General features: G+C 50.5%; 1 protein-coding gene across 1 annotated transcript in view; it reads left to right on the top strand.

Annotated features, from left to right (window-relative positions):
* Positions 1-27,713, top strand: part of LOC147665769 (trinucleotide repeat-containing gene 6B protein-like) — a gene marked incomplete at its 5' end in the record, with an annotated part of 535,565 nt that overhangs the window by 204,993 nt on the left and 302,859 nt on the right. The window contains one exon of the mRNA XM_086949498.1: positions 18,285-18,383. Coding sequence (XP_086805624.1) covers positions 18,285-18,383 — 99 coding nt within the window. The remainder of the gene's footprint in view (positions 1-18,284; positions 18,384-27,713) is intronic.

Consider the following 27,713-nt stretch of genomic DNA (forward strand, 5'->3'; position numbering starts at 1 on the left):
ACTCATAAAGAGTACAGAGGATTATTCTAGTAATAAATACATATGTGTTTATATTATATAACTTGTGTGGTGTCCTTTCATTTGATATTACAGGATTGCATATGGTAAAACAGCTGGCTTCACATGCCCTCTTGAGTTTAGCCTAAGACTCCTTAGTCCATGCTACCCCTAGGATAGCTTGTCTATAAGGTTGACTTTACAACCACCACCATAAGGGATTGTTTGGACTGATACAAGGTGCCCACAGAATTGTGGACATCATACATCAGGCCAACGTCTCACACTACTGCTCCCAGGATATTTACAAAATGCCTAGCAGTGGTAGCAGCTCATCTCAGAAGACAACCAATGCATGTCTTCCCCCACCTACTCGACTGTCTCATAAAAGCCATCACACACCAAAACTGTCTTCAAAACACTCAGACCACGCTACACCTACTTCACCAACTGGAGTTCACGGTCAACATTCAAAAGTCTCACCTACAGTCTTTACAGATACAATCTTATTTAGGAGTCACTCTCAACACACACAGCTCTAGCCTCCCCCAATGCATCTAGAATTTTTAAAATCCAAAATCTATTGCTGCAGTTCTAAACCAACCAAACCTTGTTAGGACTTTAATGCTCCTACTGGGAATGATGGCTTCATTCATTGCAATAGTACCTCATGCAAGACTACACATGAGTCAGTTAAAAGAATCCTTAGCACGTCAGTGGAATCTTTCACAGGGTCAATTAACAGATCTAGTGTTGGTCTCCACATCAACTATCTAGAGCTTCTAGCAGTGTTTCTAGCGCTGAAAGCTTTTCAGTCTCCTCTCATAGGCAAAATTATCCTAGTCTGCACAGACATGACTGCAATATACTATGTAGAAAAACAGGTGGGGGATCGGAGGGCGACAGACATGCTCCAACTGTCAGAACACCTCCCAATCAATCATGACATTTGTAAAGTGCACTGCATACCCATGAGGGTCTCAATAGGGGTTCTGCTAGTGATCGAAGAGCCAGGTCTTGAGGAGTCTTCTGAAGGCCGGTAGGTCTTGGGTCTGCCGTAGGTTGGTGGGGAGTGTGTTCCATGTCTTGGCGGCGAGGTGGGAGAAGGATCTGCCGGCGGCGGTCGTTCTTCGGATGCGGGGGACAGTGACGAGGACGAGGCTGGCGGAGCAGAGCTGGCGGGTGGGGGAGTAGAAGTTGGGTCGTCTGAGGTATGCTGGGCCGGTCTTGTGGAGAGCTTTGTGTGCATGGATGAGGAGTTTGAAGGTTATCCTCTTGTTGACTGGGAGCCAGTGCAGGTTTCTCAGGTGGGGTTTGATGTGGCTGCGGTGAGGGATGTCGAGGATCAGATGTACCGAGGCGTTCTATATGAGTTGCAATCGTCTCAGGAGCTTGGCCGACGTTCCTGCGTAGAGGGCGTTTTCATAGTCCAGCCTGCTGGGGACTAGGGCCTGGGTGACTGTTCTTTTAGTCTCTGTGGGGAGTCACTTGAGGATTCTGCGGAGCACTCGGAGGGTGTTGAAACAGGATGAGGAGACGGCATTGACCCGTTTAGTCATGGAGAGGGTGGATTTGAGGATGACCCCCAGGTTGCGTGTGTGGTCGGTTGGTGTCGGGGCTGTTCCTAGCGTTGTCGGCCACCAGGAGTCGTCCCATGCTGAAGGGGTGGAGCCGAGGATGAGGACTTCCATCTTGTCTGAGTTCAATTTCAGCCGGCTGTTCCTCATCCATTTGGCGACTGCCTCCTTTGTGGAGGTTGGTTTTGACATTGTGAGGGTCTTTGGTGAGGGAGATGATCAGCTGGGTGTCGTCGGTGTAGGACATGATGTTGAGGTCGGGCGACGTGGGCGAGGGGTGCATGTAGATGTTGAACAGTGTCGGGCTGAGGGAGGAGCCCTGGGGTACACCACAGATTTTGGTGGCAATAGAGCAGGGGGGGGGCGAACACTGCCGGAGAGGGAGGATGTGGTCCAGTCCAGGGTCTTATCTTGCATCCCGGCTTCGTTTAAGCGTATCCGTAGTGGGCAGTGGCAGACCGTGTTGAAGGCGGCTGACCGGTCCATTAGGATGAGGGCTGCTGTTTCCCCGTGGTCGAGCAGGGTCCTGATGTCATTGGTGGCGGCGAGGACGGCGGTTTTTGTGCTGTGGTTGCTGCGGACTGGGACGGGTCCAGAATGCTGTTCTCCTCGAGGAAGCGGGTCAGCTGTTTGTTTACTATTTTCTCAGTGACCTTCGCCGGGAACGGGAGCTGAGAGATGGGTCGGAATTTCTTGAACTCCTTGGGGTCCGCCTTGGGTTTTTTGAGTAAGGCATTGATCTCGGTGTGCTTCCAACTTTCCGGGAAGATTGCTGTCTAGTAGGAGATGTTGATTACTTTCAGGAGGTGGGGTGCAATGGCTGTGCTGGCTTTGTTGGAGATGTGGTGGGGGCATAGGTCTAGCGGTGATCGGGAGTGGATGGTGTGTATGATCTCGCTGGTGTCCTCATTGTTGATGCTGGTCCATGAGAGCAGGCGGTTGGTGCCGGTGGTGGTCATGGGGGGCGATGGTTGTTGGAGCGGTCGTGTCGTTCAAGATGTTGTGGATGTTTGAGGTCTTTTGGTGGAAGAAGGTGGCCAGTGCGTTGCACAGGTCTTGCGAATGCAGGATGTTGTTGGTGTTGGAGCTGGGTTTGGAGAGCTCCTTCACGTTGTTGAAGAGCTCTTTGCTGTTTTGTGCGTTGTTATCCTGGCTGTCTTTGAATGAAGCCCTCTTGGCGGCTCTGATGAGTTGATGGTGTCTGCGGGATTCTTGTGGACTGCGTAGCTGTCCGGGGTACTTTCGTGGAGCCAGTTCTTCTCCAGTTTTCAGCATGTTCGCTTGGAGGCCTGGAGGCCTTAGGTGAACCAGGTGGCTCTCTTGTTGGTGTGGCTGTTGGAGAAAGTCTTGAGCGGGGTGAGGGTGTTGGCGCAGTCGTTGATCCATTCTCTGAGGTAGCGGGCTGTGGTTTCTGGGTTGATGGAGTCTGTGGGTGGGTTCTGGGCAAGGGTGGTGGTTAGCTGGTCTTCTGTGACCTTGCTTAAGCAGCATCTGCTGGGTGCGTTGGTGCCTGAAGGTGAAGTGGATGCAGTGGTGGTCGGTCCAGTGGGGTTCGGCGGTGTGGTTGAAGGAGACGTGGGTGCTTGCGGTGAAGATGGGTCCAGCGTGTGGCTGGCGGCGTGGGTTGTTGTCACCAGCTGTCTGAGTCCGAGGTTGTTGATCAGGGTGGTGGAGTTGGTGTTGTCGTTGTTCTCGAGGTGCAAGTTCAGATCCCCGAGGAGGATGTAGTCCGTGGAGGCGAGGCAGTGTGTGCTGATGAAGTCTGCCATGGAGTCGCTGAACTGTGGTCGGGTGGGGGTGGGGGGGCTGTAGACGAGGGTTCCTCGGAGGGTGGTGTTGTGGTTGGTGTGAATCTGGAAGTGCATGTGTTCGGTGGTGCTGAGGTTGTCGTCTGTGTTGGTCAAGATTCTGATGGTGTTCCTGTGGACGATGGCGATTCCTCCTCCTACGCCGTTGGTGCGGTCCCTACGTGTGAGCTTGTAGCCTTCCGGGATGGCTATTTCGATGTCGGGAGCTGAGGTGGGGTTCAGCAAGGTCAAGAAGGTCTCATAGTTCGGCGTGTTTGGAAGCGGAGCGGGTGTTGAGGAGTATGCATCTGAGGTAGTTGGGTCCTTCGGTTGGTGGTTTTGCGGGCCGAGTGATGGTAAAGCTGCAGTTCCGGCAGGACAAGGGTCCTTGGGTGTGCTTCGGGATGGCCTGGTAGCAGGTGTGTTTTGCAGCGTGAATCTTTCTGGATTCACTATGATATGCATTATTCCGCGGTCTTGTGGTTGGGTCCGGATTCGTAGTCTTTTCTTTGTTTTTATTTTTCACCTTTGGTGTATTTCCGGTGACGTCGGTACGCTTCCTGCGGAAGCTCCCACTCCCACTCCTGGACGCCATCTTCAGATTATTTTTTCCGCGGTTGGGTCTGGATCGTTCCCGAAAGGACTCCAGACATTTTTGGAGAAAGAAGAAGAAAATACGCACTTTTGCAAGACAAGAGATTGTGAAGACTACAAGAGACTACATCATCGAAGAGGACGACGAAGGGGAAGAAGAACTTCAAGAACTTCGATGTCCATCGGAGAATGCAAGCTCAGGGGGCCTCCTGAAGGCATGAGATGGACAACACTCCTTTCAAATTCTGCCGTAACTGCCACCACAAGTACGCGCAGAAGGAACAGCGCCCGGTCTGCAACCTTTGCCTACAGGTCGACCAGGAGATCGAGGACTGCAACGCCTGCTCCACCTTCACGCTGAAGACTCTTCGAGTGAGAAAGAGACAGAGGATAGCCAACGCCGCTATGCAGGGCAAGGGACAGCCACCGTCCCTTCGAGACCTGGGGCTATCATCAGACAAGGAGGACCACGCCGCCGCCGAACAGGATGGCTACACGGTCGTAGAGACCGATATTACGAAGACTCTAAAGAAGGTAGGAGACTCTAGGGCACCAAGAGACCCCGAGTCTCGAAAAATTGAGGGCCAAACCTCGAAAGCGTCGACGCCGAAAACTTCGGCGTCCGCGGCTACACCAAGGCACATCCGATCCTCTGAGAAGGACTCCCAGGCGCAGAGAACTGGAGAACAGCAAAAGACGTCGAAAATCGCCCACGAGAAGGAGCGTACGACGCCGAGGGAAAAGGACACGGAGGGCCCTTCAGCACCACCGAAGGACCCGAGAGCCAGCTCGGCACCGAAACCTTCGACGACGAAAGTCGGCTCAGCGCCAAAAAGAGCGGCTGATCCATTTGACGCAACCACGCGGCCGAAATGGAGAAAAAGAAAAGACGCCTCGAGCCCGAGATGGAAAACCTCCTGCAGCGGAAAAAAGATTTCGACGCCAGGGTGAAAGAATACACAATCCTGACGAAACCTAGGCTACAGGTGGTCGAGGAAACGGAGGAGGAGGACTACGACGTCGAAGGACAGTCGGTGGGCGTCGAGACCTTCGACAACCAAGAAGAGGAGGAGGCCTCCTACTACGAGGAGGAAGGAGACGACGACCGCAGGACACTCCTGGTCTGCATCCTCAGAGACTCAGATTATAGATTGGCAGGACGTAGACACCGAGAGCCCAGAGGAAGCCGTCGACACGTACCCCTCAAGGCCCTCGCCGCCAGATGACATTGGGGTCTACAACACAGTCATCAGTAATGCAGCGGCAGTTTTCAAAGTAAAACTCGACGAAGAAAAGCAGAAAGCAGACTTCCCTCTCGAGACACTGCTCCCTACACAAACAAGGAGCTCGACAGTGTCCTGGCACAGGGAAAAGAGGCTTTCAAAGAACCAGCTACATGCAAAGCCGTCACTCCCAGGTCGGAGAAAAAGTATAAACATTCCTCCAAGGACCCACCCTACATTCAGGGATCGGTCTCAGCAGACTCCATCATCGCAGCCACGGCAAGAAAGAGGGCCAATGTGCCTACCACTTCTGGGCCACCTCCAGACAGAGAAAGCAAGAGGATAGACCTGGTGGGGAGAAGAATTGAACGGAATGCCGCAATGCACCTGCGCATGGCGAATTCCAATGCTCTGCTCAACAGGCACCAATACCAGACCCTGGAAAAGCTGGGCGAGTTAGTAAAGAACATGCCACAGGAATTCAAGCAAAGAGCTGAAAACCTTGTTGAAGAGGGGAAGAATGTAGCCAGTTCTTGCCTCAAGACGGCCCTGGACGGAGCAGACGCCTCCAGCAGGATCATGATGATGGGCTTCACGGAGAGAAGACAAGCCTGGCTCAGAATTTCGGGCTTCAAGCCTGAAGTACAGCACAGCATCCTTAACACACTGTTCAACGGAGAAACGCTGTTCGGGGCCCCAGTTGACGAGAAAATCAGCCAACTGAAGAAGGATAACGAGACTGCAAGATCCATGGGGGCATTGCAGTTCGGAGGTACTAAAAGGGGCACCCCGTCACAAAGACCTAACGGGAGGGGAGGAAACCAGCCAGGAACATCACACCAGGCATTCCAACAAGCCCACCAAGCAGACACCCAGACACAGCAGTGGCAGCAAAAACAGTCCTGGCAGTACCAACCAAGAGGCCAGACCTTTCGCAGCAGAGGGAATGAACGCGGACATAATAAGAGAGGGGGACAGCAGCCCGCCTCCAAGTGACTTAATAAAACTCCATGTGCCCACCCGAGCAAAAACTCCCAGGGTGGAGCAGAAACGCATCGGACAGGAGTTACACGAACTAGACACCTCCGTACATGTAAGACCGGTGGGAGGAAGACTGAAGCACTTCTTCAGGGAGTGGAAGAGTATAACCTCAGACAAATGGGTACTCCATATCCTACAGTACGGGTACTGCATAGAGTTGGAGGGAAAGCCAACGGACAGGAAACCAAAAAGAAGGCCACTAGCAAGGAAAGACCTAGAGCTCCTTCGGGAGGAAGCAAAGGAGCTCCTGCAAAAACAAGCCATAGACCCAGTACCTTACAGGGATAGGAACAAGGGCATATACTCCACATACTTCCTGGTACCAAAGGTGGACGAAACTAGGAGACCCATCCTGGATTTAAGATTCTTAAACAAGTTCGTAAGAACGCAAAGGTTCAAGATGACCTCTCTACAAGAGGTACTTCCTCAATTGCAAGGCGGGGACTTCATGGTCACCATAGACCTAAAAGATGGCTACCTGCACATCCCAATGAACAGGGGCCACAAACACCTCCTCAGATTCATCATCGGAGAAGACCCCTACCAGTTCACAACCCTGGCATTTTGGCTCAAATCGGCACCAAGGGTTTTCACAAAGTGCCTCGCAACAGTCGCAGCACACCTACGAAGGGAAGGGATACACGTGTACCCTTACCTGGATGACTGGCTGATCAAAGCAAGATCATACAAAACGTGCAAGCAGCACGCAAAGAGAGTGACCAGCACACTGATGAACCTAGGATTCTCCATCCACTGGGGAAAATCCTCCCTGGAATCAGACCAAATAAAAATCTTCTGGGAGCACAGATCGACACCTTACAGAGCAAGGTGTTCCCCAGCGAGAAGAGAACGATAGCGCTCGTGAGGGAGACGCAGCTCTACCAGAAGGGGCAAGCTCGGACAGCGAACAAAATCATGGGCATAATGGCATCATGTATACACCTAGTGCCAAATGTACGGCTCCACATGAGACCTTAACAGGAATGGCTACAGGAGCAATGGTCACAAGCTACAGGTCGTTGGGAGGAACTAGTGGTTGTAACGCACGCAGTGCAGAAAGAGATGGCATGGTGGAACATGAGGAACATAACAAGGGGGAAGCCTCTGACGCAACCAACGCCAACAGTGACCATTACCACAGACACGTCCCAGAGGGGATGGGGCGCTCACATGGAGAAACTCAAAGTAAGAGGCCTGTGGACACCAGCAGATGTGGTCAGACACATCAATTACCTGGAGTTGAAGACAGTTTTCCTAGCCATAAAGGCCTTCCAAAGAAAACTGTACAACCAGAAAGTGTTGATCCAGACAGACAACACATCAGCGATGTTTTACATAAACAAGCATGGGGGGAACTAGCGCAGGAGATATGTAGATGGGCCATCCCACGCAAGATAGACCTGCTAGCCATACATCTACCAAGAAAGGATAATGTAGAAGCAGACTGGCTCAGCAGACAGACATCGGCATCCCACGAGTGGGAACTCAATGCACAAGAGACGAGAAGGCTCTTCGACAGGTGGGGGACACCGTCGGTAGACCTATTTGCAACACGCCAGAATGCAAAATGCCAAACTTCGCATCCAGACAGCCCGGGAAGGGCTCCCTGGGGAATGCCCTATGGATAGACTGGTCCAGGACATTTGCTTACGCTTTTCCCCCGATACAGCTGATACACAAGGTACTCTATAAGTGCAGAGCGAGCAACATGACCCTGATACTGGTGGCACCACAGTGGGCCAGGCAGACATGGTACTCGCAGATCATGAAGATGACAGAGAGTGCACCCCACAGATTCAGGAGAAGAAAGGACCTACTCTCCATGCAAAACGGAGAAGTGCTGCACCCGGAGCCAGAGAGCCTGAGCCTCGTAGCGTTGCTCCTGAGGACATAGTTTGTGCATTTGAAATTGCCAGAAAGCACCCTAAGGGTACTTCGGGAGGCATGAATACCCAGCACACGGAAGTGCTACGTAGCGAAATGAAAGGGATTTACACTGGGTGCAGTAGGGAAAAGCTACACAATAAGATGAAAAAGGACTCAACCGTGCTAAAGTACCTCACGTACCTGCTCGACAAAAATCTGAGCTCATCCTCACTGAGGGTTCACTTGGCAGCGATAGTCGCTTACACAAGAGGAGAAACGTGCAAGAGTTTCTTCACATCACAGGTCGTTAAGAGATTCCTGGAGGGAGCAAGGAGGATCGCACCACCAAAGAGGGTGCCACCACCTGCATGGAACCTTAACCTAGTCCTAACGGAACTCATGAGGGAACCTTTCGAACAGATTCACAGAGCCTCCCTAGAAATGCTGACCATGAAAACAGCTTTCCTGGTAGCAATCACTTCACTGCGCAGAGTGAGCGAACTGCAGGCACTAACACTACAGGAACCCTACATACAGATACACAGCGATAGGGTGGTGATAAGAACGGACCCACACTTCATGCCAAAGGTGGTGTCAAGGTTCCACTTGAAGCAAACTATACAGATACCGAGTTTCTTCCAAAAACCGGCAACAAGAGCTGAAAGGGCACTTCACACTCTGGACACCAGAAGGGCAGTCATGCACTACATTGAGAGAATAAAGGAACACAGGAAAACAAAGCAGTTCTTTGTGTCCTTCGCTAACAGTTTCATGGGGAAACCAGTAACTAAATGAACAATTGTGCGATGGAGCGCCCAAACAATACAGTTCTGCCACAAGCAGGCAGGGCAGGAACTAACAGAGAGGACACGTGCCCACTCTACCAGGAAAAAAGGAGCTACAATAGCTTTCCTTGCTAACACACCAATTCAGGACATATGCCTGGCGGCAACATGGGCTTCAGTGCACACATTCACGAAGCACTACTGTGTGGATATACAGATTAACAAGGAAGCACAAGTCAGACAAAGGGTGCTTCAACACATATTCAATAACCAACGCTCATCTTCCACCCAGCCGCCATAAACATGAGAAACCGCTACAAAGTCTATGCACAGCATAGTGAATCCAGAAAGATTCACGCTGCAAAACGAATAGTTTCTTACCTGTCGGTGTAGTTTTGCAGCTTGATGATCTTTCTGGATTCACTAGCTAACCCACCCACCTCCGCCAGAAAGATGAGGCTGGAGAGATAAGGTGGTTGAAACAAAGACAATACTTGGAAAAGAAGCCTTAAAGGTTAAAGCGGTGAAAAAACTTTAGTTAACCATTGCCATAACTTCGGTAACAAGACGAACACTAGAAAAAAGAATCCAAAGATGGCAGCCAGGAGTGGGAGCTTCCGCAGGAAGCGTGCCGACGTCACCAGAAATACACCAAAGGTGTGGCGTTGACGCCCACCTGGGCTACGGAAAAAAAAAAAAAAAGACTACGAATCCGGACCCAACCACAAGACCGCGGAATAATGCACAGCATAGTGAATCCAGAAAGATCATCAAGCTGCAAAACTACACCGACCGGTAAGAAACTATTCGTTCTCGTCCGGGGTTGAGTGCGTGGAGAGTGCTGGCATCGTAGCGTTGTGGTGTTTGCGGGTGCCAAGGGTTATGGCGCTGGGCGCGGACGGGTGCAGACGGGCTTGCCTTAGGCACGCCCGCGCAGCGGCCTCCATACATGGGTTGGGGGTAGCAGCTGGGTGTCGGGAGTGGGGTGACCTATGGGTGCGCGCGGGTGGGCCGCAGGGAAGCAGCAGCGGGAACGGAGGGCAGAGCGGGGTGCGGGCAGAAAAAGGGGGTCGGAGCCAGTGGCAAAGTTGAAGAGACAAAATGCACAAAATGCAAAAACGGGGATACAGAAGAGAAGTGGGAAGCAAAGTAAAATTATACAGCAGGCACTATGTGGGGCGGAGGACCGTCAAACTTACGTCCGCAGGAGAGGCACAGACCCAGCAAAGGTGCTGTGCGGCCTGGGGAGTGGCCTGACCTGCAAGCAGGGTCAAGGGTCACTCTTACTGCCGCGCAGCGGCTTCCGTATATGGGTAGGTGGTAGGGAGGAGGAGCTGGGAGGCGGGAGCGGGGCGGCCTATGGGCGAGCGGGGGGCGGGCAGCAGGGAAGCAGCAGCAGGAACGGAGCGGGTTGCGGTCAGGGGTAGTGGCAAAGTTGAAGACACAAAATGCACAAAATTCAAAACAGGGATACAGAAGATAAGTGGGCTGCAAAGTAAAATTATATAGCAGGCTCTATGTGGGGCGGAGGAGCGGCGAACTTATGGGAGTGGGAGAGGCACAGACCCATTGGAGGTGCTGCGCTTCATAGGGAGCAGCCTGACCTGCAAGCAGCGTCTAGGGTCGCCCAGAAGTGAACAACCAAATTGCCGACCCCTACAGAAGGAGATAACAAATACACGAGAGGGATCTTCATCCTCAAGTTCTCCTTTCATACATTCAACAATGGGGATACCCACAAATAGATCTGTTCGCCACATTAGACGGTGCACAAAGCACAAACTACACCTCTAGGTTCCCACACCCTCTCTCCAAAGGCAATGCCCTATGGATGAATTGGCCTGCAATATTTGCCTACCCTTTTCCGCCTCTCTCACTCCTTCTATTTCTGGTTCAGAAACTCAGGCTAACATCACGCACAGTGATTTTGATAGCTCCTACACCACCCTGTTAGGTCTCTCAATAGTTCAACATCAAAAGCTACATCTCACCTCCAGTCCCCTCACTCAGAACCATGGAGAAATCAGGCATCCAAATCCTAAGGAGCTCAATTAGCGATTTGGCTCCTGAAGTCATAGAATTTGGGCATTTAAATATACCACCAGACTGTATGACTAGTCTCAAAGAAGCAAGAAAACCTACTACCAGAGCTTGCTATGCAGCAAAATGGAAACGATTTTTCATTTACTGCAACAACAAAATTCTACCTCTAGATGCTTCTGTTCAGAACATTCAGCCAGATTCATCAAGGGAAATTGCGCTCGCAAGGGGCCAGATTCTGAGAATCTGGCCCTTTGCGAGCGCAAATATTGCATTTGGGATTCATCATCCCAAATGCAATATTCGCTATTACAGATTTCGCATTTTAGCGAGGAATAGCATTTAAGAAATCTCTATTTGAGATTCCTTAATTGAAACTTTTAAAATGTGCGAATTCGCAACTTCCGACCGCAATTTACAGCGAAGTCTGCCTTCGTGGTAAATAGCGGAAACTTATAAAAATGCACTTTAGTGCATTTTTCTAAGTGGTATGTTACACACACACATGTCCTTTGCACATGTGTGTGCGCAACATCAGGCTACATTTCCATTTCAGGGGTGCTACAGGGTGTCCTTTGGAAACCCCTGGCACCCTTGAATTCGCAATCTTATTTGCGATTAGCAAATTGCTAATCGCAAATAAGGAATAACTCCCCATTCATTCCTATGGGCCTTAGGCCCATATTCTAATTTCTAATTTAAAACATTTATAAAGCGCAGCGTACACCGAACGGTTTCTTGGCGCTAGTGGAGGGGATTGGCTACAGAGACAGAAGGAAGCCCGGGATTGGGCCGGAGAGGGGGTTTACACAGGGAATGCTTGATTAAAAAGAAACGTTTTTAGATCCTTACGGAAGGATAGATAGTGGGTAGACGCACGTAGGTAGTCTGGAAGGGAGTTCCAGAAAGTAGGGGCCAAGGTGGAAAAGTTGGACCCACCCCACTTTTTGCGTCTGAAGCGTGGGATTTGGAGAAGGGACTTGGAAGAGGTTTGAAGTTGTCTAGAGGGAACGTATTCTGTTATTAGTGAGGAGATAAAAGCAGGTGCGGTGCCTTGACGAGCCTGGAAAACCATGCAGGCGGTTTTGAACAGAGAACGTTCTTTTATCGGGAGCCAATGAAGCTCCCTGAGGAGGGGTGTGGAGTGGTGGTAGCGTGGGAGACCAAAAACCAGCCGGGCGGCTTGGTTTTGGACCACCTGTAGCCTCCTTAGACTGTATGCTGGTATGCCCTTGTAGAGGGCGTTGGCGTAGTCCAGTCGTGATATGACTAAAGCGGCCATGATCATTTTGAGTGCCTGGGGGGAGAAGAAGCGAGCGACAGTGCGGATAGTTCGGAGAGTGAGGAAGCAGAAGGAGACTACGGAGCTGATTTGAGAGTGGAGGGTAAGCTGATTATTCATTTTAACCCCCAGAGTTTTGACCGTGGTAGAAGGAGTGGGGGCGGGACCAAGGGTGGGGGGCCAGAAGAGAGAATTCCAGGGACTGGAAGGACCTCCGGTAAGAACCAACTCGGTTTTGTCCGGATTCAGCTTGAGATGGTTATGGTTCATTCAGTCCCTGATAAATGTCATGGTGTACTGGAAGCTGGAAACAGAGAGGGGAGAAGAGGATAGATCAAAGATGAGCTGGAGGTCATCCGCGTAGTTAAACACAGTGACCTCCAGCTGTTGAAGGGCGAAGATGAGGGGGAGGATGTAAAGATTGAACAGTAGGGGGGACAAGGAAGAACCCTGGGGAACACCACACGTGACGGGGAGTGGGATGGTTGTAAAATCTCCGAGCCGGACCGCCTGAGTGCGGTCCCTCAGGAAGGAGGAAAGCCACACCAGGGCTGCTCCCTCAATTCCAGCCGCCTTGACACGGGACAGTAAGATGGTATGGTCTACCGTGTCAAATGCGGCCGAGAGATCGAGGAGTACCAGGGCCTGGTGTTTGTTATGATCCATACCCTTCCTGAGGTTGTCCAGGACTGATACCACGACTGATTCAGTCGAGTGCCTAGGTCGAAAGCCAGCCTGGCGGGAAGCCAATCCCCCATTAGCCTCTACATGGGTGCTGAATACCGTGGTGACATAGCGTTCCAGCACCTTGCCCAAGTAGGGCAGCAGGGAGATGGGGCGGTAGTTGGCTGAGATGGATGGGTCAGCTCCAGGTTTTTTTAGGATGGGCACTATGGTGGCTGATTTAAGCGTAGGGGTCACTACTCCCTGCGCTAGGGAGCTGTTGAGAAGGGTAATGGGGGGTTCGGGACAAGAGGAGTAGATTCGTTGGAGAATTCGCGCCGGACAGATGTCTGCCGGAGAGCCTGACTTTACTTTGGGGAGTAAGTCTAGGAATACCTCTTCAGTGATGGGGGGGATGGAGGTGAGAAGGTTTTGAACAGTAGGAGGAGAAGGGTCGACATAGGCTGATGAGGGGGGGGGGGGATGTTGGCTTTGATGGTAGCGATCTTATCGAGGAAGTAAGTGTTAAGTTGATTACAAAGGGGCTGGGATGGAGGGATTTGAGGTGAAGCCCTGTCGGAGTAAGCCAAGTCCTGCACTATGCTGAAGATCTCCCTAGGTTTGTTTTCGGCAGACATTATTTTAGTTGAGAAATAAGAGCTTTTGGCGGAAATGATTGCGATCTTATAGTCGGCGAGTGATTTCAGATAAAGGGATTTGAGTGAGAGACAGTAATTTTTCCTCCAGTGCCTTTCTGCCTGTCGAGCGGACAGCTTTAGTTCTTTTAGGTGGTCATTAAACCACCTATTGGATTCCTTTGGTCGCCGGACAGAGATGGGACGCAGGGGAGCCACTGAGTCACAACCTCTAGCCAACCAGGTGTTAATAGTGTTGGCTTGGGAGTCGGACGAGAGATCAGAGAGGGACGGGGTAGAGTTCTGAAGGTGAGACATAAGAGTGGGAAAGTCAACTCTATTCCAATTCCGCGCCCAGGTGTTTTTAGCGTGGGGGACTTTGGATATCGGGTTGAGAGAGACGGAGAAAGAAATAAGGGCATGGTCGGACCAGGGACAGGGGGAGACCGTCACCGAAGAGACTGGAAGATTAAGAGACCAGACCTGGTCGAGAGTGTGACCACGAGAGTGAGTGGGGACAGAGATGTGTGGTATGAAATTGAAAGATGTGAGAGTCTCTGTGAATTCTTTCGAGGCTGTACACTCAGAAGGGTCCGAGGGCCAGTAGTTGAAATCCCCTAATACCAAGACCGAGGCATAATTGACCACCATGTTGGCCAAAAGGTCTTGAAAAGCCGGCAAGTATAGAGGTAAGGACTGGGGAGGATGGTACATTAGGAGACAGGTGATAGGAGGGGAGAAGGCGAGGGAGCGAACAGTGAGGAATTCAGTGGAGGAGATAGGGGGAGAGGGGGATGGGTTGAAAATTTAGTTCCGACCGAACAATAATCGCCACTCCACCGCCAACCCTACCTTCTGGGCGGTCAGCGCGTAAGGCCACATAGGAGGGGGGGAGGGTAGCCAAGAGAACGGGCAGAGAAGAGTCACAGAACCAGGTTTCGGTCAAGAGCAGTAAGTCAGGCTTTTCAGAATCAAGCAAGACAAAGAGCTTGTGATGGTGCTTGACCGCAGACCTGGTGTTAAGCAAGAGGATGGATAGTGACGGGATGGGAGGGGAAGGGCCGGGTGGGAGAGGGCATTGCGGGGAAGAGACAGGCGGAGAGAACGGCAGAGTAGGAGTGGGAGAGGGTGCAATCCCTAGAGAAGTAATATGCCTGCGGACAGAGTCCGAGAGTGGCAAGTGGCCCTGAAGGGTGATAAGCTCCTCAGAGGAGTAGGAGATAAAATTGGCATGGAGTCGTGCCCCTAGCCCCGTCTGGCCGCGGACGGGCGCAGACGGGCTTGCCTTCGGCGCGCAAACGTCGCGCCCGCTGCGCTCGTCCGCTGCGCTTCCTGCCAAGACACATGCTTTATGCCGATGGGTCGGGGGGTTGGAGGAGGTGTGGCCAGCCGAGGGGGCGTGTCTCGCCTCGCCCTCGAGAATGGCGGCCGAAGGAAGGGAGTCGTTGCAGCGAGTAGCGCTGTTTCTGAATGAAAGGCTGAGTTATTCCTTATTTGCGATTCCTTATTTGCGATTAGCAAATTGCTAATGTGTGGGAATCGCAATTTATTTAGCGATTCCTACATGAATCCCATTTTGCAAGTCCTTAATAGCGATTCCTTAATAATCGCTATTAAGGACTCGCAAAATGGCAGAATGATGAATCTAGCAGTATGTTACCTTTTAAACCTACAGCATTGTTGGCTAGCTTACACCTCTGAGGTTGCACCTTGCAGCAGAAGCAGCGTATTTGCAAAACAATTATTTGTCTTTGGTCAGTGCTCCTTCCATCAGAGTATTTATGGAGGGCTTAAAAAGTTATACCACCAAGAATTTCACTGGCACCACTGTAGAATCTTAATGTTGTACTTACAAGAATCATGGGTCCACCCATTGAACCGCTACACACGTGTCCTTTACAGTTTTTCTCTTGGAAGGGTGCATTCTTCATTGCACTCACTTCATAAAGGAGGGTTGGTGAGCTACAGGCATTAACTTTAGAAGAACCCTTCTTTCAGCTCTATAAAGTAAAGATAGGGTAGTTCTTCACACCTATCCCAAATTCCTTCCCAAAGTGGATTCTGCTTTCCATATTAACCAATCAGTTGATTTACCTGTGTTCTTTCCTCGACCTTGTTCAGTAGCAGAACGAGCTCTTAACACACTTGACGTCAAAAGAGCTTTTTTGTATTATATCAAAAGAACAAAACATTTTCGTAAAACAAAGCAACATATTGTTTCATTTACACCACCTCACAAAGGCAATCCTGTTTCTAAATCTGGCATTTCAAGATGGATTGTTAAGTGCATTAAAACTTGCTATGCAAAAGCCAAAATAACTTTATCTATATCCCCTAGAGCGCATTGCATTTGCAAAATAGGAGCATCTATGACCTTTCTAGGTAACATTCCTTTAGCTGACATTTGTAAAGCAGCGACATGGCCTACACCACACACATTTACCAATGTAGGGCAGGCAGTCCTAAAAACACTTTTCCAAACAATTGCGTCTTCTACTGGTTAGTCACCGCTTCGGGAGAATACTGCTGTATAGTCTATGCAAAGCATGTGTATCTACAGCACACATGCCTCGAACAGATGTTACTTACCCAGTAAGCATCTGTTCTTGGTAGATTAACATGCACTCACCCTCCTCCCCGGGCACCTGTAGTTGTTGCAGTCCTCACTATTCACGTTATCTACTCATGGACATCTCTCTACTGCACTCACTTCATTCTTACCCTCTTGCGGGAAAAATATCTAACAATGGAGTCGATGCCCATGCGTACTATCACCGAAAGGACTCTCCTTACCTCGTGACTGGAATGACTTCTTTGGGAAAAAACAACATGCAAACATCCAGACCCAACACTAGATGGCAGGAGTATACAAAGCATGTGAATCTGCATCTCTAAATGCCAAGAACAGATGCTTGCTGGATAAGTATCATTATCCTTCTCTTCTAGGGGTATTCTCATCAAAGTCATAAGAACCCACCCTCCTCCCTGGTCGGATACTTGTCGTTACAGTAGCACTCTGCCTCCTTAGTATCACTACACATGTGTGAGAAAGTGCCCCCTTTCTGCAGGGTTGCCCCACTTTTTGCTACAGTGCTTTGATGGAGTGTGCGCTGGGCTCCTGCTAATCAGTTAACCCAGGCCTATGCTCTTTCCCTAAAACTGCATTTTCCCTAAAACTGCATTGAAGCCTAAACACCATTGGCATATCTGGCCACAGGTCAGCACTGGTAAATGGTACCACAGGTACCTAGAGCACTGTGACCAGAGAAGACCTCAATGGGCTGGAGCACTTATTGTGCCACCCTTGGAGATCCTGTACCATTAGACTCACACACTGCCTTTGCGGGTTCCGTGCTTTGGTGCAGAACAAAGTAAAGAGTCAACATGGCACACATCTCTGTGTGCCAAGCCTACAACCCACTGCCCTGGCATAGGTCAGTCACCGCTCTAGCTGGGTGCACTATACCAGTGGTGAGGGTACAGGTGCATGAGCCCTGTACCTCTACAGTGTTTTAGTCTATTCTTAGACATTGTAAGTGCAGTGCTGCAATTAAGAGTATATGATGCTGGGAGTTTGTCATTACGAACTCCACAGCACCATAATGGCTACACTGAAAACTTGGAAGTTTGGTATCAAACTTCTCAGCACATTAAACACACACTGATGCCAGTGTGGGATTTAATGCACAAAGGGGGCATCTTAGAGATGCCCCTGAAAACTAACCTACCACTAGTGTCCAGGCTGAGTGGCTGCTTCCAGCTGCCACCACCAGACATGTTTCTAGACACCTGGGTTGAGAGCCTGCTGCTCTCAGGGGCCTGAAACAATGCACATCCTGGAATGAGGTGCCAAGCCACCTACCTCGGGATGGGCAGAGTTCTTTATTTAATTTACATACATATGCATGGACATCTCTATTCTTTACTACTACTTCATTCTCATCTTCTGCGGCAAACAATCTAACAATGGAGTCAATGCACATGCGCACTATCATCGAAAGGAGGAGTCGTCTACCTTGTGACTGGAAGACTTCGTCGAAGAAAAACAAAATCCAAACATCCAGATCCTACACTAGATGGCGAGCTATGCTTGGCAGGTGAATTTACAGCTCTACATGCCAAAAACAATTATTCTTCCTCTCACCCAGTGGGTTAAAATGGAGTCCTGCCTGTGCGAATCCAAGACCAGAGTAGGAGTCATAGAGGCCTCATGAGTTGAATGAATTATTTAAAAATATGCAAGTTGCAATTGTCCAAGCTCCGTGTGCAGAGCATGTGAATCTACAGCACTACTTGCAAGGAACAGCTGCTTATAGGGTAAGTAGCATAATCTTTGTTTCATATGCAGCTACTGTGAGGGCACCAGAATGCCTGGTGGCCATCAATAGAGCAGGGTGAGGGGTAGGAGTGCAAGAAACCTTTTTAGTCTATATTATGCACCATATTAAATGTTTCTTTCTTTTCTTTTATTTCCTGTGACCCTACTATCCTTCCATTCTTCCCTCCTATTTGATCCTTCTATGGCTTGTTCCTGTATTTGCTGTGTTCTTGCTCTGACTCGTGCTCTTTGTCCCCACACTCCTTGTTCCCTTGTATTTCTCCTCTCCCCTCCTTGTTCTCTGCCCTTTTCCTGTGCTTTTGCATTCTTCTGTTGTCACTTTTCTTTACTCTTAATTATCTCCTTTGCTCTTTTCCCTTCCCCTCTTGACTGTCTGCATGCATTGTTTTGTTTGTTTCACTCACTCCTTCTGCACCCTTCTCCCCTTCCTTCATCCTTCCTCACCTCAACTTCAGGCCTGTCAACTCCTGCTTCAACAGCAGCAGCAACAGCAACACCTGCTCCAAAACCAGAGAAAAATCTCACAAGCCGTCAGGCAGCAGCATGAGCAGCAGGTACATGAACTTGGGGCGCATTTGCGGAGTGAGTGGCGGGGTTGGATTAAGGCGTTGGTGATGGCTTAACGTACAAGGGCTTATATGTACCCACCTTAAAAGCTACAGGCAAATTGTTTTTCAATATCTGCTAGTGTTAGGAGCTTGTAGGTACATTTGATGTAAAAAATGATGTATCTCATGGTATGTTTGTGAAGCATTCCTTGTTAGCAGTGTACTCTAGCCACATTCACAGAGGTCTTTTAACTGTTTCAACCCTGAGCTTTCACAAAGCAGATGATGCATGGTTTCAAGAATGTGTTATAATCCCATCCTCCTTAATAAAATCATCAGGGCTTTTGTACGTAAATCTTACTAATAATCGATAGATATAGATTCAATAAAAAATCTTTTTTTTTTTTTTTTGGATGGATACTTCTAACCGTAGATTCTATACCTTGAAATGCCTATTTCGGATCCTGAACCAATGGTAGCTCAGCCGATGCCGCTCTGCGAAAATTACAAAATCGCAACTGGTTGTCATACATCGCCACCGCCATCCCAGACGGCTACAAAATCCAGAGGAAGGACCACACCCATCGACCAGGAGGGGGACTCGCCATCGTTCAAAAGACCGACTCTCCACCTCCAGCTCGAGCGACAACCATTCCAACGCGGACACCTCTATTTTCAGATCCAGAGCAGCCCCAGGATCACGCTACAAGGCACCCTCATCTACAGACCACCAGGACCCTGCACCCAGCCTGCAACAACCATCGCCGAGCTTGCTGCCCCCTCCACGCCATCTACATTCTACTCAGGGACCTGAACTTCCACCTAGCTCCCGTCACCAGCACTCTCATCAACCTCGCCAACCTGGCACTGAAGCAACTCGTCAACACACCCACCCACAGAGCAGGTCACACACTCGACCCCATTTTCGCAGGAGGAGCAAACATCTGCTTCAGTCACACCACCCAGCCTCCTGGACGGACCACCACTGCGTCCACTTCACATTCAACTCCACCACCGCACTCAAGCCCGCCACGACGGAACTGGAGCAAGGTCACAGAAGAACTCCTTAGCGCCACCCTGAGACAGACACAGACAGACAAACCCACACCCACCTGGGAATTTCACAGTTGGATCTCCTGCTGCGTGGACTAGCTCGCACCACTCCGCCCGCTGCCAAGCAATGACCGATGAAGGCGGCCTGGTTCTCCACAGAACTCCAAGAAGCCAGACGCACCTGCAGATGCCTAGAAAAAACCTTGTGGAACCAGAAGACTACAGCACGGAGCAACCACAAGAACTCCCTGAAGGAATACCACCAGCTCATAAACACCAAACTGACCTTCATGAAGGGCAAAATCCAGACCAACGCAACCAACGCCAGAGAACTGTTCAACGTCATTCAACAGTACGCAAGACCCCATGCAAAACCACGGATGTCACACCCTCCCAGGATCTCTGCGACAAGCTCACCTCCTACTTCCATCGGAAGATCAAGGACCTCTACGACAACTTAAGCGAACCAGCTCCAGACACCACCCCCTTACCCACCACAACCAACAAACCGACCATCATATCTTGGGACCCCACCACCACCAAACTCATCTCCGCCACCATGAAGAAAACCAACTCGGGCGCTTCTACGGACCCCTGCCCACCGCACATATTCCACAGAGCCGCTACCGCCATCGCACCAGAACTTGGTCGCGCCATCAACACCTCCCTCACATCCGAAGTCTGCCCAGATGAATGGAAACAGGCTGAGGTGAAACCCCTACTCAAGAAACCAACGGCCAACCCCACGGACCTGAAAAACTACCGGCCTATCTCTCTCCTCCCCTTTGCGGCCAAAGTCACAGAGAGACTCATAAACAACCAGCTGACCGCCTTTGTCGAAGGAAACTCCATCCTAGACCCCTTCCAGTCCGGATTCCGCAGCAACCACAGCACCGAAGCCGCCCTCCTAGACACTACGGACGACATCCGCAAACTACTGGACCAAGGACACACGGCTGCCCTCATCCTGCTAGACCTCTCCACGGCTTTCTCACACACTCACAGCCAAACTTCACGACACCGGGATAGAAGGATCCGCCCTTAACTGGATCAAATCCTTCCTCTCCGGCAGAACCCAGAGGGTCAGACTCCCTCCTTTCCGCTCCGAACCCACGGACATCACCTGCGGAGTACCCCAGGGATCATCTCTCAGCCCTACGCTCTTCAACATCTACATGGCCCCCCTCGCTACCATAGTCAGACAGCATGTGTAAGAAAGTGGCTCTGTATATACTGGACCAAAGTAAGCTACAGTGTGCACAGATTCCACAGTCCCCAGAGGTATGGCAGAGGCTAAAGTTAGATATAACCCTACTCTCCAGTGGTAGCTTGTATTTTCCTATGGAAGAAAATACAGGTAACTGGTAAGTACAGTTAAGATTACTTTTGCGGTTGCGGGCCTTCCTCGGGCTCTGGATCGTCACCGGTGGACCTTACGACCCCCCCGACGTCGGTCCGTCTGGTGTCACCTCGGGCGGCGCCGTCCCCGATACCTCCTTTGTTTCGGTTCCGACGTCTGGACCTCGACGCCGTTTGGAGATTTCCACTTCTATGAACCGACCTCATTCAATTACTGTAGGAAGGTACATCCTGACTATGGTTGCCCCCAACTTTTTGCCCTGTGTTTTAGCTGGTTTTGGACATAGTCGACCTGGGACCCTGCCAATCAGGACCCCAGGCCTACTGCTCTCTCTTTAAAATGGATTCCATGTACCCTAGGTACATTTCCAATTGGTACTGGGCCACCTTATCAGACCCTGTAACTCAGGGCATAGGTGTACCCAGGGCTGCCAGGGGCTGCAGCACGTATTGTGCCACCCCTGGCTGGCCTCCTAAATTTGACACAACTGGCTGCATGACAGCTGGGGCAAAGTCGTGTAATCACCCTTTGCTGTAGGTGTAGTATACCTATACCTAACCCTAAAATGGACACACAGATTCCTATCAGTCACTCCTATGGCAGGCCTTGACAATCCTGAAGGCAGAGTGCTTGGAATCGTGTGAGATGGTGCTCTGGCATGAGCTGAGCCTGTCTGCAGCTTGCGGAATCAAGTCCTAATAGCTGTTCCATGATATCGCATACCATATACTCTTAAGTGCATTATAATCCTCGCGGTTAAATGCTATCTTTGGTATTGCTTTATCAAAACATGTCGAGTAAGGTGTCATACGAATTGGAATACTAACCCCTCGCCAATTCTGGCGACGGGGTTAGCATTCCACCCTTCTAGAGGGACACGACATGTATGTAACTGTGAACCCCGGTTAAAGTTAACTGAAGCCTCAGCTCCACAAAATGGATGCTGCCACCACAGACACGAGTCTGACCCCCTGCAGCTGGGAGTCCTTCCAGCGAGGGGAGCCTGGACAAAGGGTTTCCTGTCAGGGGCGGTGCTAGCACCGTCCCAGACATGGTTTTGTGTATCCTGGGTAGGCAGGGCTTTACAGGAAGGTGACTGCTGAGTGGCACCCCGGTGCTCACTACGCATAGGCCGGTCTGAACCAGTTCCAGGGGCACACCAGCCCCTGGCCTGGGGAAGTCCGGCATGGCTGAGGGGTGTAACCACCCCCCACCTAGTCCCACCCATAGGCAGGACCTAGTCACCGGGTCAGCCCCCTTTTTTAGTATAAAGATGGGAGCGGGCCCCCTGTTAAAATTAGATCATCTTTGGAATCAAGATACCACTTTCTTCGAAAGGACTTCACGATTTCTTCTTCAAGATTCTCCCTTGTGGCTAAGGAGTAGTCACCCTGCATCCGCAGGCACCATCCTAAAGAACACTGCGGTCTGCTGCAAGTCCCTCATCACGAATCCGACGACCCAGCACGACGAGACCCGGCTTCCCTGGCACCTCTGACCTCTACTCACCTCTACAGCAAAGCTGAGAACCGTGAGTGCGACGAGACCTCAAGGGACCGACGATCGCCAAGACTGCACGACATCTTTATTGCAAGCCCACCGAGTCTTCCACTGGTGAGTGCTTTGGGGTCCGAGAAGCCCCAACCCTGCGCAGCTCCAGCACCCAAGATCAGCCTCCCTGCATCTCCACGATCGGCGTGGGGCCCTTCTGCTGTTTGCTGTGCACCGCGTTGTTTGGCTACTAGCCGGCTGGCTTGTGGCCTTCTGAACGACGCCCGACGACATCTCTTCTGCTGGTCTGGTTGCTCCAGGCTGGCCCTTGCTTCCTTCTTCGAGAGAGGCACCCCGGACCCTCCTGGTCCACTCCAGACGCCATTTTAGGTCCACCGCGTGGGCTTGAATTTGCCAAGGCTTTGTTGCCCAATCCTGGGTCCAGCGACGCCGACAGCTTCTATCTTCGTGGGACAGCTCGATCCTCCATCCTGGTCGCCGACAACGCCTCCTGGTCCGTGAGATCTTCGAGCTACAGCGTCACCCACCCACCTTGTCGAGGTGGCTACCATCCGGTGCCCTCCTGGTGCCCACTGACTACTGGCTAGTAGTCTCGAACTTGGTCCCCTCTGCTTTCAGGTGTCATCTGTCTTCAAGATCCAGGCTTGGATCCGACTGAACTTTCTTCACTGGTCACCGGCCAGCATCTTTTCTTCCGGCTCCTGGTCCGTCTACGAGGATTCCCGACGTCTTTTCAGACCTATGCAGCTGCAGCCCCTGGGCTAGGTAACTTCGGCATTTCGGTGCCCCAGCATAGCCTCACTATCCAAGGGTCAGAATCTACTTTCGTTTTCTCCCTACCAGGTCGGGTTCGCCCGAGAACACTAACTTTCTATTTCCTAGCTACCATAGACTTTTGTCCCGCATCTCGCGTGAGAGTGCACACACTGCACCCGAGTCCCCTAGGCCTCCTAGAAGTAATCTAACGATTCCCTAGTCAAGTCCTAGCGATTCCAAAAGCTATTAGTACTGTACTTACCTGCTAGGAATTTCGCATTCCACTTTCAGAGTATATGGTTTTCCGTGCCCCTCGGGCATTTGTATATACTGTGCTAACTTAAGTATTTTTGTAAGAGTTTTGGTTTGTGCTTAGTACCCTGTCCTCATAAAGAGTACAGGGCTGTTGTGATCTTTAAATAAATAACTGTTTATTTTCATAACACTTGTGTGGTGTCCTTTCACTGGGTATTCAAGGGGTATATGTGTGGTAAACAGCTGGCTTAACACGCCCTCTCGAGTCTTTAGCCTTAGACTGCTCGTATCCATGCTACTAGGATAGCTGGTCTATAAGGTTGACTTACAACCAATCATCAATAAGGGTTGCTGGACTGATACATAGTGGGCACTAGAATAGTGACCACTGCATATCAGGCCACCTCCTCACATTGGTGAGCAGCGGTTGGGATTTGAGCTTGCTGTTGTTTTACCACACGTATCCTAAGAATATCTTGTTGAAAGATCACATAAGTACTGTTAGGTACATATAACTAAAGCTTAGAATACTCTGAGTTCTACTGAACCAGCTGTTGTAGCTCCTCAAGGCTTAGCACACCTTGGCTACAACTCTAGCAAGGGACCAGTAGGTAACACATAGTGTAGGTAGGTGCATCACTTACACCACACTAGAAGCAGTATGTCGGTCACAGGAGGAAACACTGAGTCTCCCCTTGTGTCAGTTGACCCTCCACAGGTCATCCCTTCAAAATATACTGCTCTTAGCTTCCATGAGATGAGACAAGTGTGTACTCTCAGGAAACTAAAACAGGGGTCTAACCCCACCACTTCCTTTCTGATTGGTCTCTTAGAGGCTTATGATGCCAGTAGGGCTGGTAACCCAGACCCTTCTAATCCAGATGGAAGTTTGCCCTCCTTACAGGGTCCCTTTGATATCCATCCCCTCATTGAGGCAGATGATGCTGAGGAGGAGAATGAGTTGTCTGGGGATGAGGCAGATAAGGGACAGCTAGAAGTCAGTAGACTAAGCAGGTCCAACTTAAGCAGACATGAGCTTGGTACTGGGGGACCCCTGGGCCCACTCTCAGGTCAGCTTAACATTGGGAATGGACGAGTTAGGTCTCTCTCAAGAGGCTCTAGCAGATCCTTTCGAACCAATGGCTCTCTCAACTCTTCTCACAGAGGAATGTCTTCCCCTAAGAGGAGAGTGTATGAAGCTGAAGAAAGGGCAGTCAAACTGAGGATTGAAAGGGAAGAACTTGCCCTGGCCAAAGAGAGACTTGCCCTTGCTAGAGAGCAAGAATTATGTGGGCTAGTTCCCACTGGTGGCAGCAATAAACCTAGCAATAGGGAAAGGAGTTTTGATAAAAAGCACCTGAATAAGATAGTGCCCCCCTTTAGGGAAGGGGATGACATCCACAAATGGATTACTGCTTTGGAGAGAGCCTGCACTGTGCAGGGTGTTCCCCAAAGACAGTGGGCAGCTATCTTGTGGCTCTCCTTTGATGGTAAAGGTAGAGATAAGCTCCTCACCACAAGGGTGGAGGATGCTAACAATTACCAAGTCTTGAAAAATGTACTGGTTGATGGGTTTGGTTTAACCACTGAACAATACAGGATGCTGTTCAGAGACACCCAGAAAACTCAGTCTCAAGATTGGACTGACTTTGTTGATTGTGCCACTAAGGCTTTTGAAGGCTGGCTACTGGGTAGTAAGGTTACTGATTTTAAAGGATTGTATAATCTAATTATGAGGGAGCAAATCTTAAATAATTGTCAGAACCAGCTATTACATCAGCACCTGGTAGACTCTGAGTTGACCTCTCCACAGGAATTGGGTAAGAGGGCAGACAAATGGGTCAGAACCAGGGTTAGGCCTAAAAACCAGGGTGGTGACCAGAAAAAGGAATCAACCAAGCCTCAAGAGAAGGGTGGGGATAAATCCACAGAGAAGACTTCCCAAGGGCCCCAAAATTCCAACAAGGGTGGTGGGTCCCAGAACACTCCTTCAGAACAGAAGAAACCTTATTGCCATACCTGTAAACAGGTGGGTCATTACAAAAGTGATGCCAGTTGCCCTAAAAATGGTAATAAGGGAAATATACCCCCAGGTAATACTCCTAAACCTCCTGTTACCACTAGTGGTAATCCCCCAGGTGGTGGGAGTGCCCCCAAGAATGTGGTGGGCATTACTTTGGGCAATCAGGAGGACTATGGCTTAGCCAGGTTCCCTGACCACACTCTTGTCTGTGAGACTGGCATGGGGTTTGCCAACTTCACTACTGGACCCCACATTTTGGGCAAGTATAGACAAGAAGTTTTAGTGAATGGTCAGAAAGTTGAGGCATTCAGAGACACAGGGGCCAGCCTCACCATGGTGAGTGACCATCTGGTCCCCTCTGCTCAACTGACCCCTGGTTTTACTTATCAGGTGACAGACATTCATGGAATGAAAAGAAGGCATCCCATGGCAGTAGTCAAGCTCAGCTGGGGTAATGTCACAGGGCCCATGAGAGTGGCAGTGACAGATAATCTACCTGTAGATTGCTTACTGGGGAATGACCTGGAACTCTCAGCATGGGCTGAGGTGGAACAAGAAACACATTCCAGAATGATAGGCCTATCCAGACAGGTTAGTGGGGCAGTAATAGCTACAGCCCCAGTCCAAGCACCATTCCTCCCTGAAAAGGTTGGAAGGGCAGTGGTAGCCACTGCCCAGGCTCAGACAGACTTTTCAGAACAGGATAGGAGGGCTGTGACAGTCACAGCCCAAACACAGACTGAGTGCCCTCCTGGAAAGGTTGGCAAGGTTGAAATGGTCTCAGCCTCTACTCAGACAGATAGTGAGGTTGTGAAGCCTGAAACAATGGATCACTCCACTCAAACAGAGAGCATTGAGGAGGAAGAAGAGTCTTCCCCCTCCCAGACACTAGGTGAGAGCCAGCCTCCTCAGGGAACTGACTCTACCCCTGTTGAAGGAACTGCCCCAGAGGTAGTCAGGCCTAGCCTGGCAGAGCCCCTGATGGCAGGGGACCCTTCCCAGGTGGGACCCAGTCTGGAGCGGGTAACCTGCACCTCTCTACCCTGCCTCAGTCAGCCCAGGGCTGAAGAGATCAGGGAGGCCAGTGGTGGACCCCAAAGGGCCCCCTGTCCAAAAGAACCCCTTAATCAACAGATTAGGATCACTGAAGCTAGTAAACCTAGCCAAGTGAAAATAAGTCAGACTCCTGAGGGATCCCCCTTAAAAATAGTTAGGGAACTCCCACAGCTGGACACTGTTGGGCACAGCCAAACATGGGGGCTAAAAACCCCAGACCTGACCTGTCCCTCCAGTAAGCCAAACAGAGGGACTCAGCCTCCAGCTTTAGGTAGCCAGAGGCTGACCCTGAGAGCTCAGTGCATCTCAGCTAAAGAAAGAAAGGCACACATGATGAATGGTGATGGGAGGAAGTTGAGCCCAAAGGTAGAGGAGCCTCACTTCAGCACTCCATCCCAGCATCAGCCTTCTTCTTTCCCAAGACACACCAGAGACAGAGATTCCCTATGGTGGAGACCCTCAGATACCCTTAGGGTGAGGGGTTGCCTAGTGGACCATGACACAGGGGGAAACCAAGCCAGAGCTGGTACTTCCTTATATGGCCACTTAGGTAATAGAGGCTTACCTGGACAAGGATAGCCTTATCTCCTTTCGTTTGGGGGGGGGTTGTGTAGGAAGGTACATCCTGACTATGGTTGCCCCCAACTTTTTGCCCTGTGTTTTAGCTGGTTTTGGACATAGTCGACCTGGGACCCTGCCAATCAGGACCCCAGGCCTACTGCTCTCTCTTTAAAATGGATTCCATGTACCCTAGGTACATTTCCAATTGGTACTGGGCCACCTTATCAGACCCTGTAACTCAGGGCATAGGTGTACCCAGGGCTGCCAGGGGCTGCAGCACGTATTGTGCCACCCCTGGCTGGCCTCCTAAATTTGACACAACTGGCTGCATGACAGCTGGGGCAAAGTCGTGTAATCACCCTTTGCTGTAGGTGTAGTATACCTATACCTAACCCTAAAATGGACACACAGATTCCTATCAGTCACTCCTATGGCAGGCCTTGACAATCCTGAAGGCAGAGTGCTTGGAATCGTGTGAGATGGTGCTCTGGCATGAGCTGAGCCTGTCTGCAGCTTGCGGAATCAAGTCCTAATAGCTGTTCCATGATATCGCATACCATATACTCTTAAGTGCATTATAATCCTCGCGGTTAAATGCTATCTTTGGTATTGCTTTATCAAAACATGTCGAGTAAGGTGTCATACGAATTGGAATACTAACCCCTCGCCAATTCTGGCGACGGGGTTAGCATTCCACCCTTCTAGAGGGACACGACATGTATGTAACTGTGAACCCCGGTTAAAGTTAACTGAAGCCTCA

Source organism: Lissotriton vulgaris, unplaced genomic scaffold, assembly GCF_964263255.1.
Source record: "Lissotriton vulgaris unplaced genomic scaffold, aLisVul1.2 SCAFFOLD_768, whole genome shotgun sequence".
In the NCBI taxonomy this organism is placed as follows: Eukaryota; Metazoa; Chordata; class Amphibia; order Caudata; family Salamandridae; genus Lissotriton; species Lissotriton vulgaris.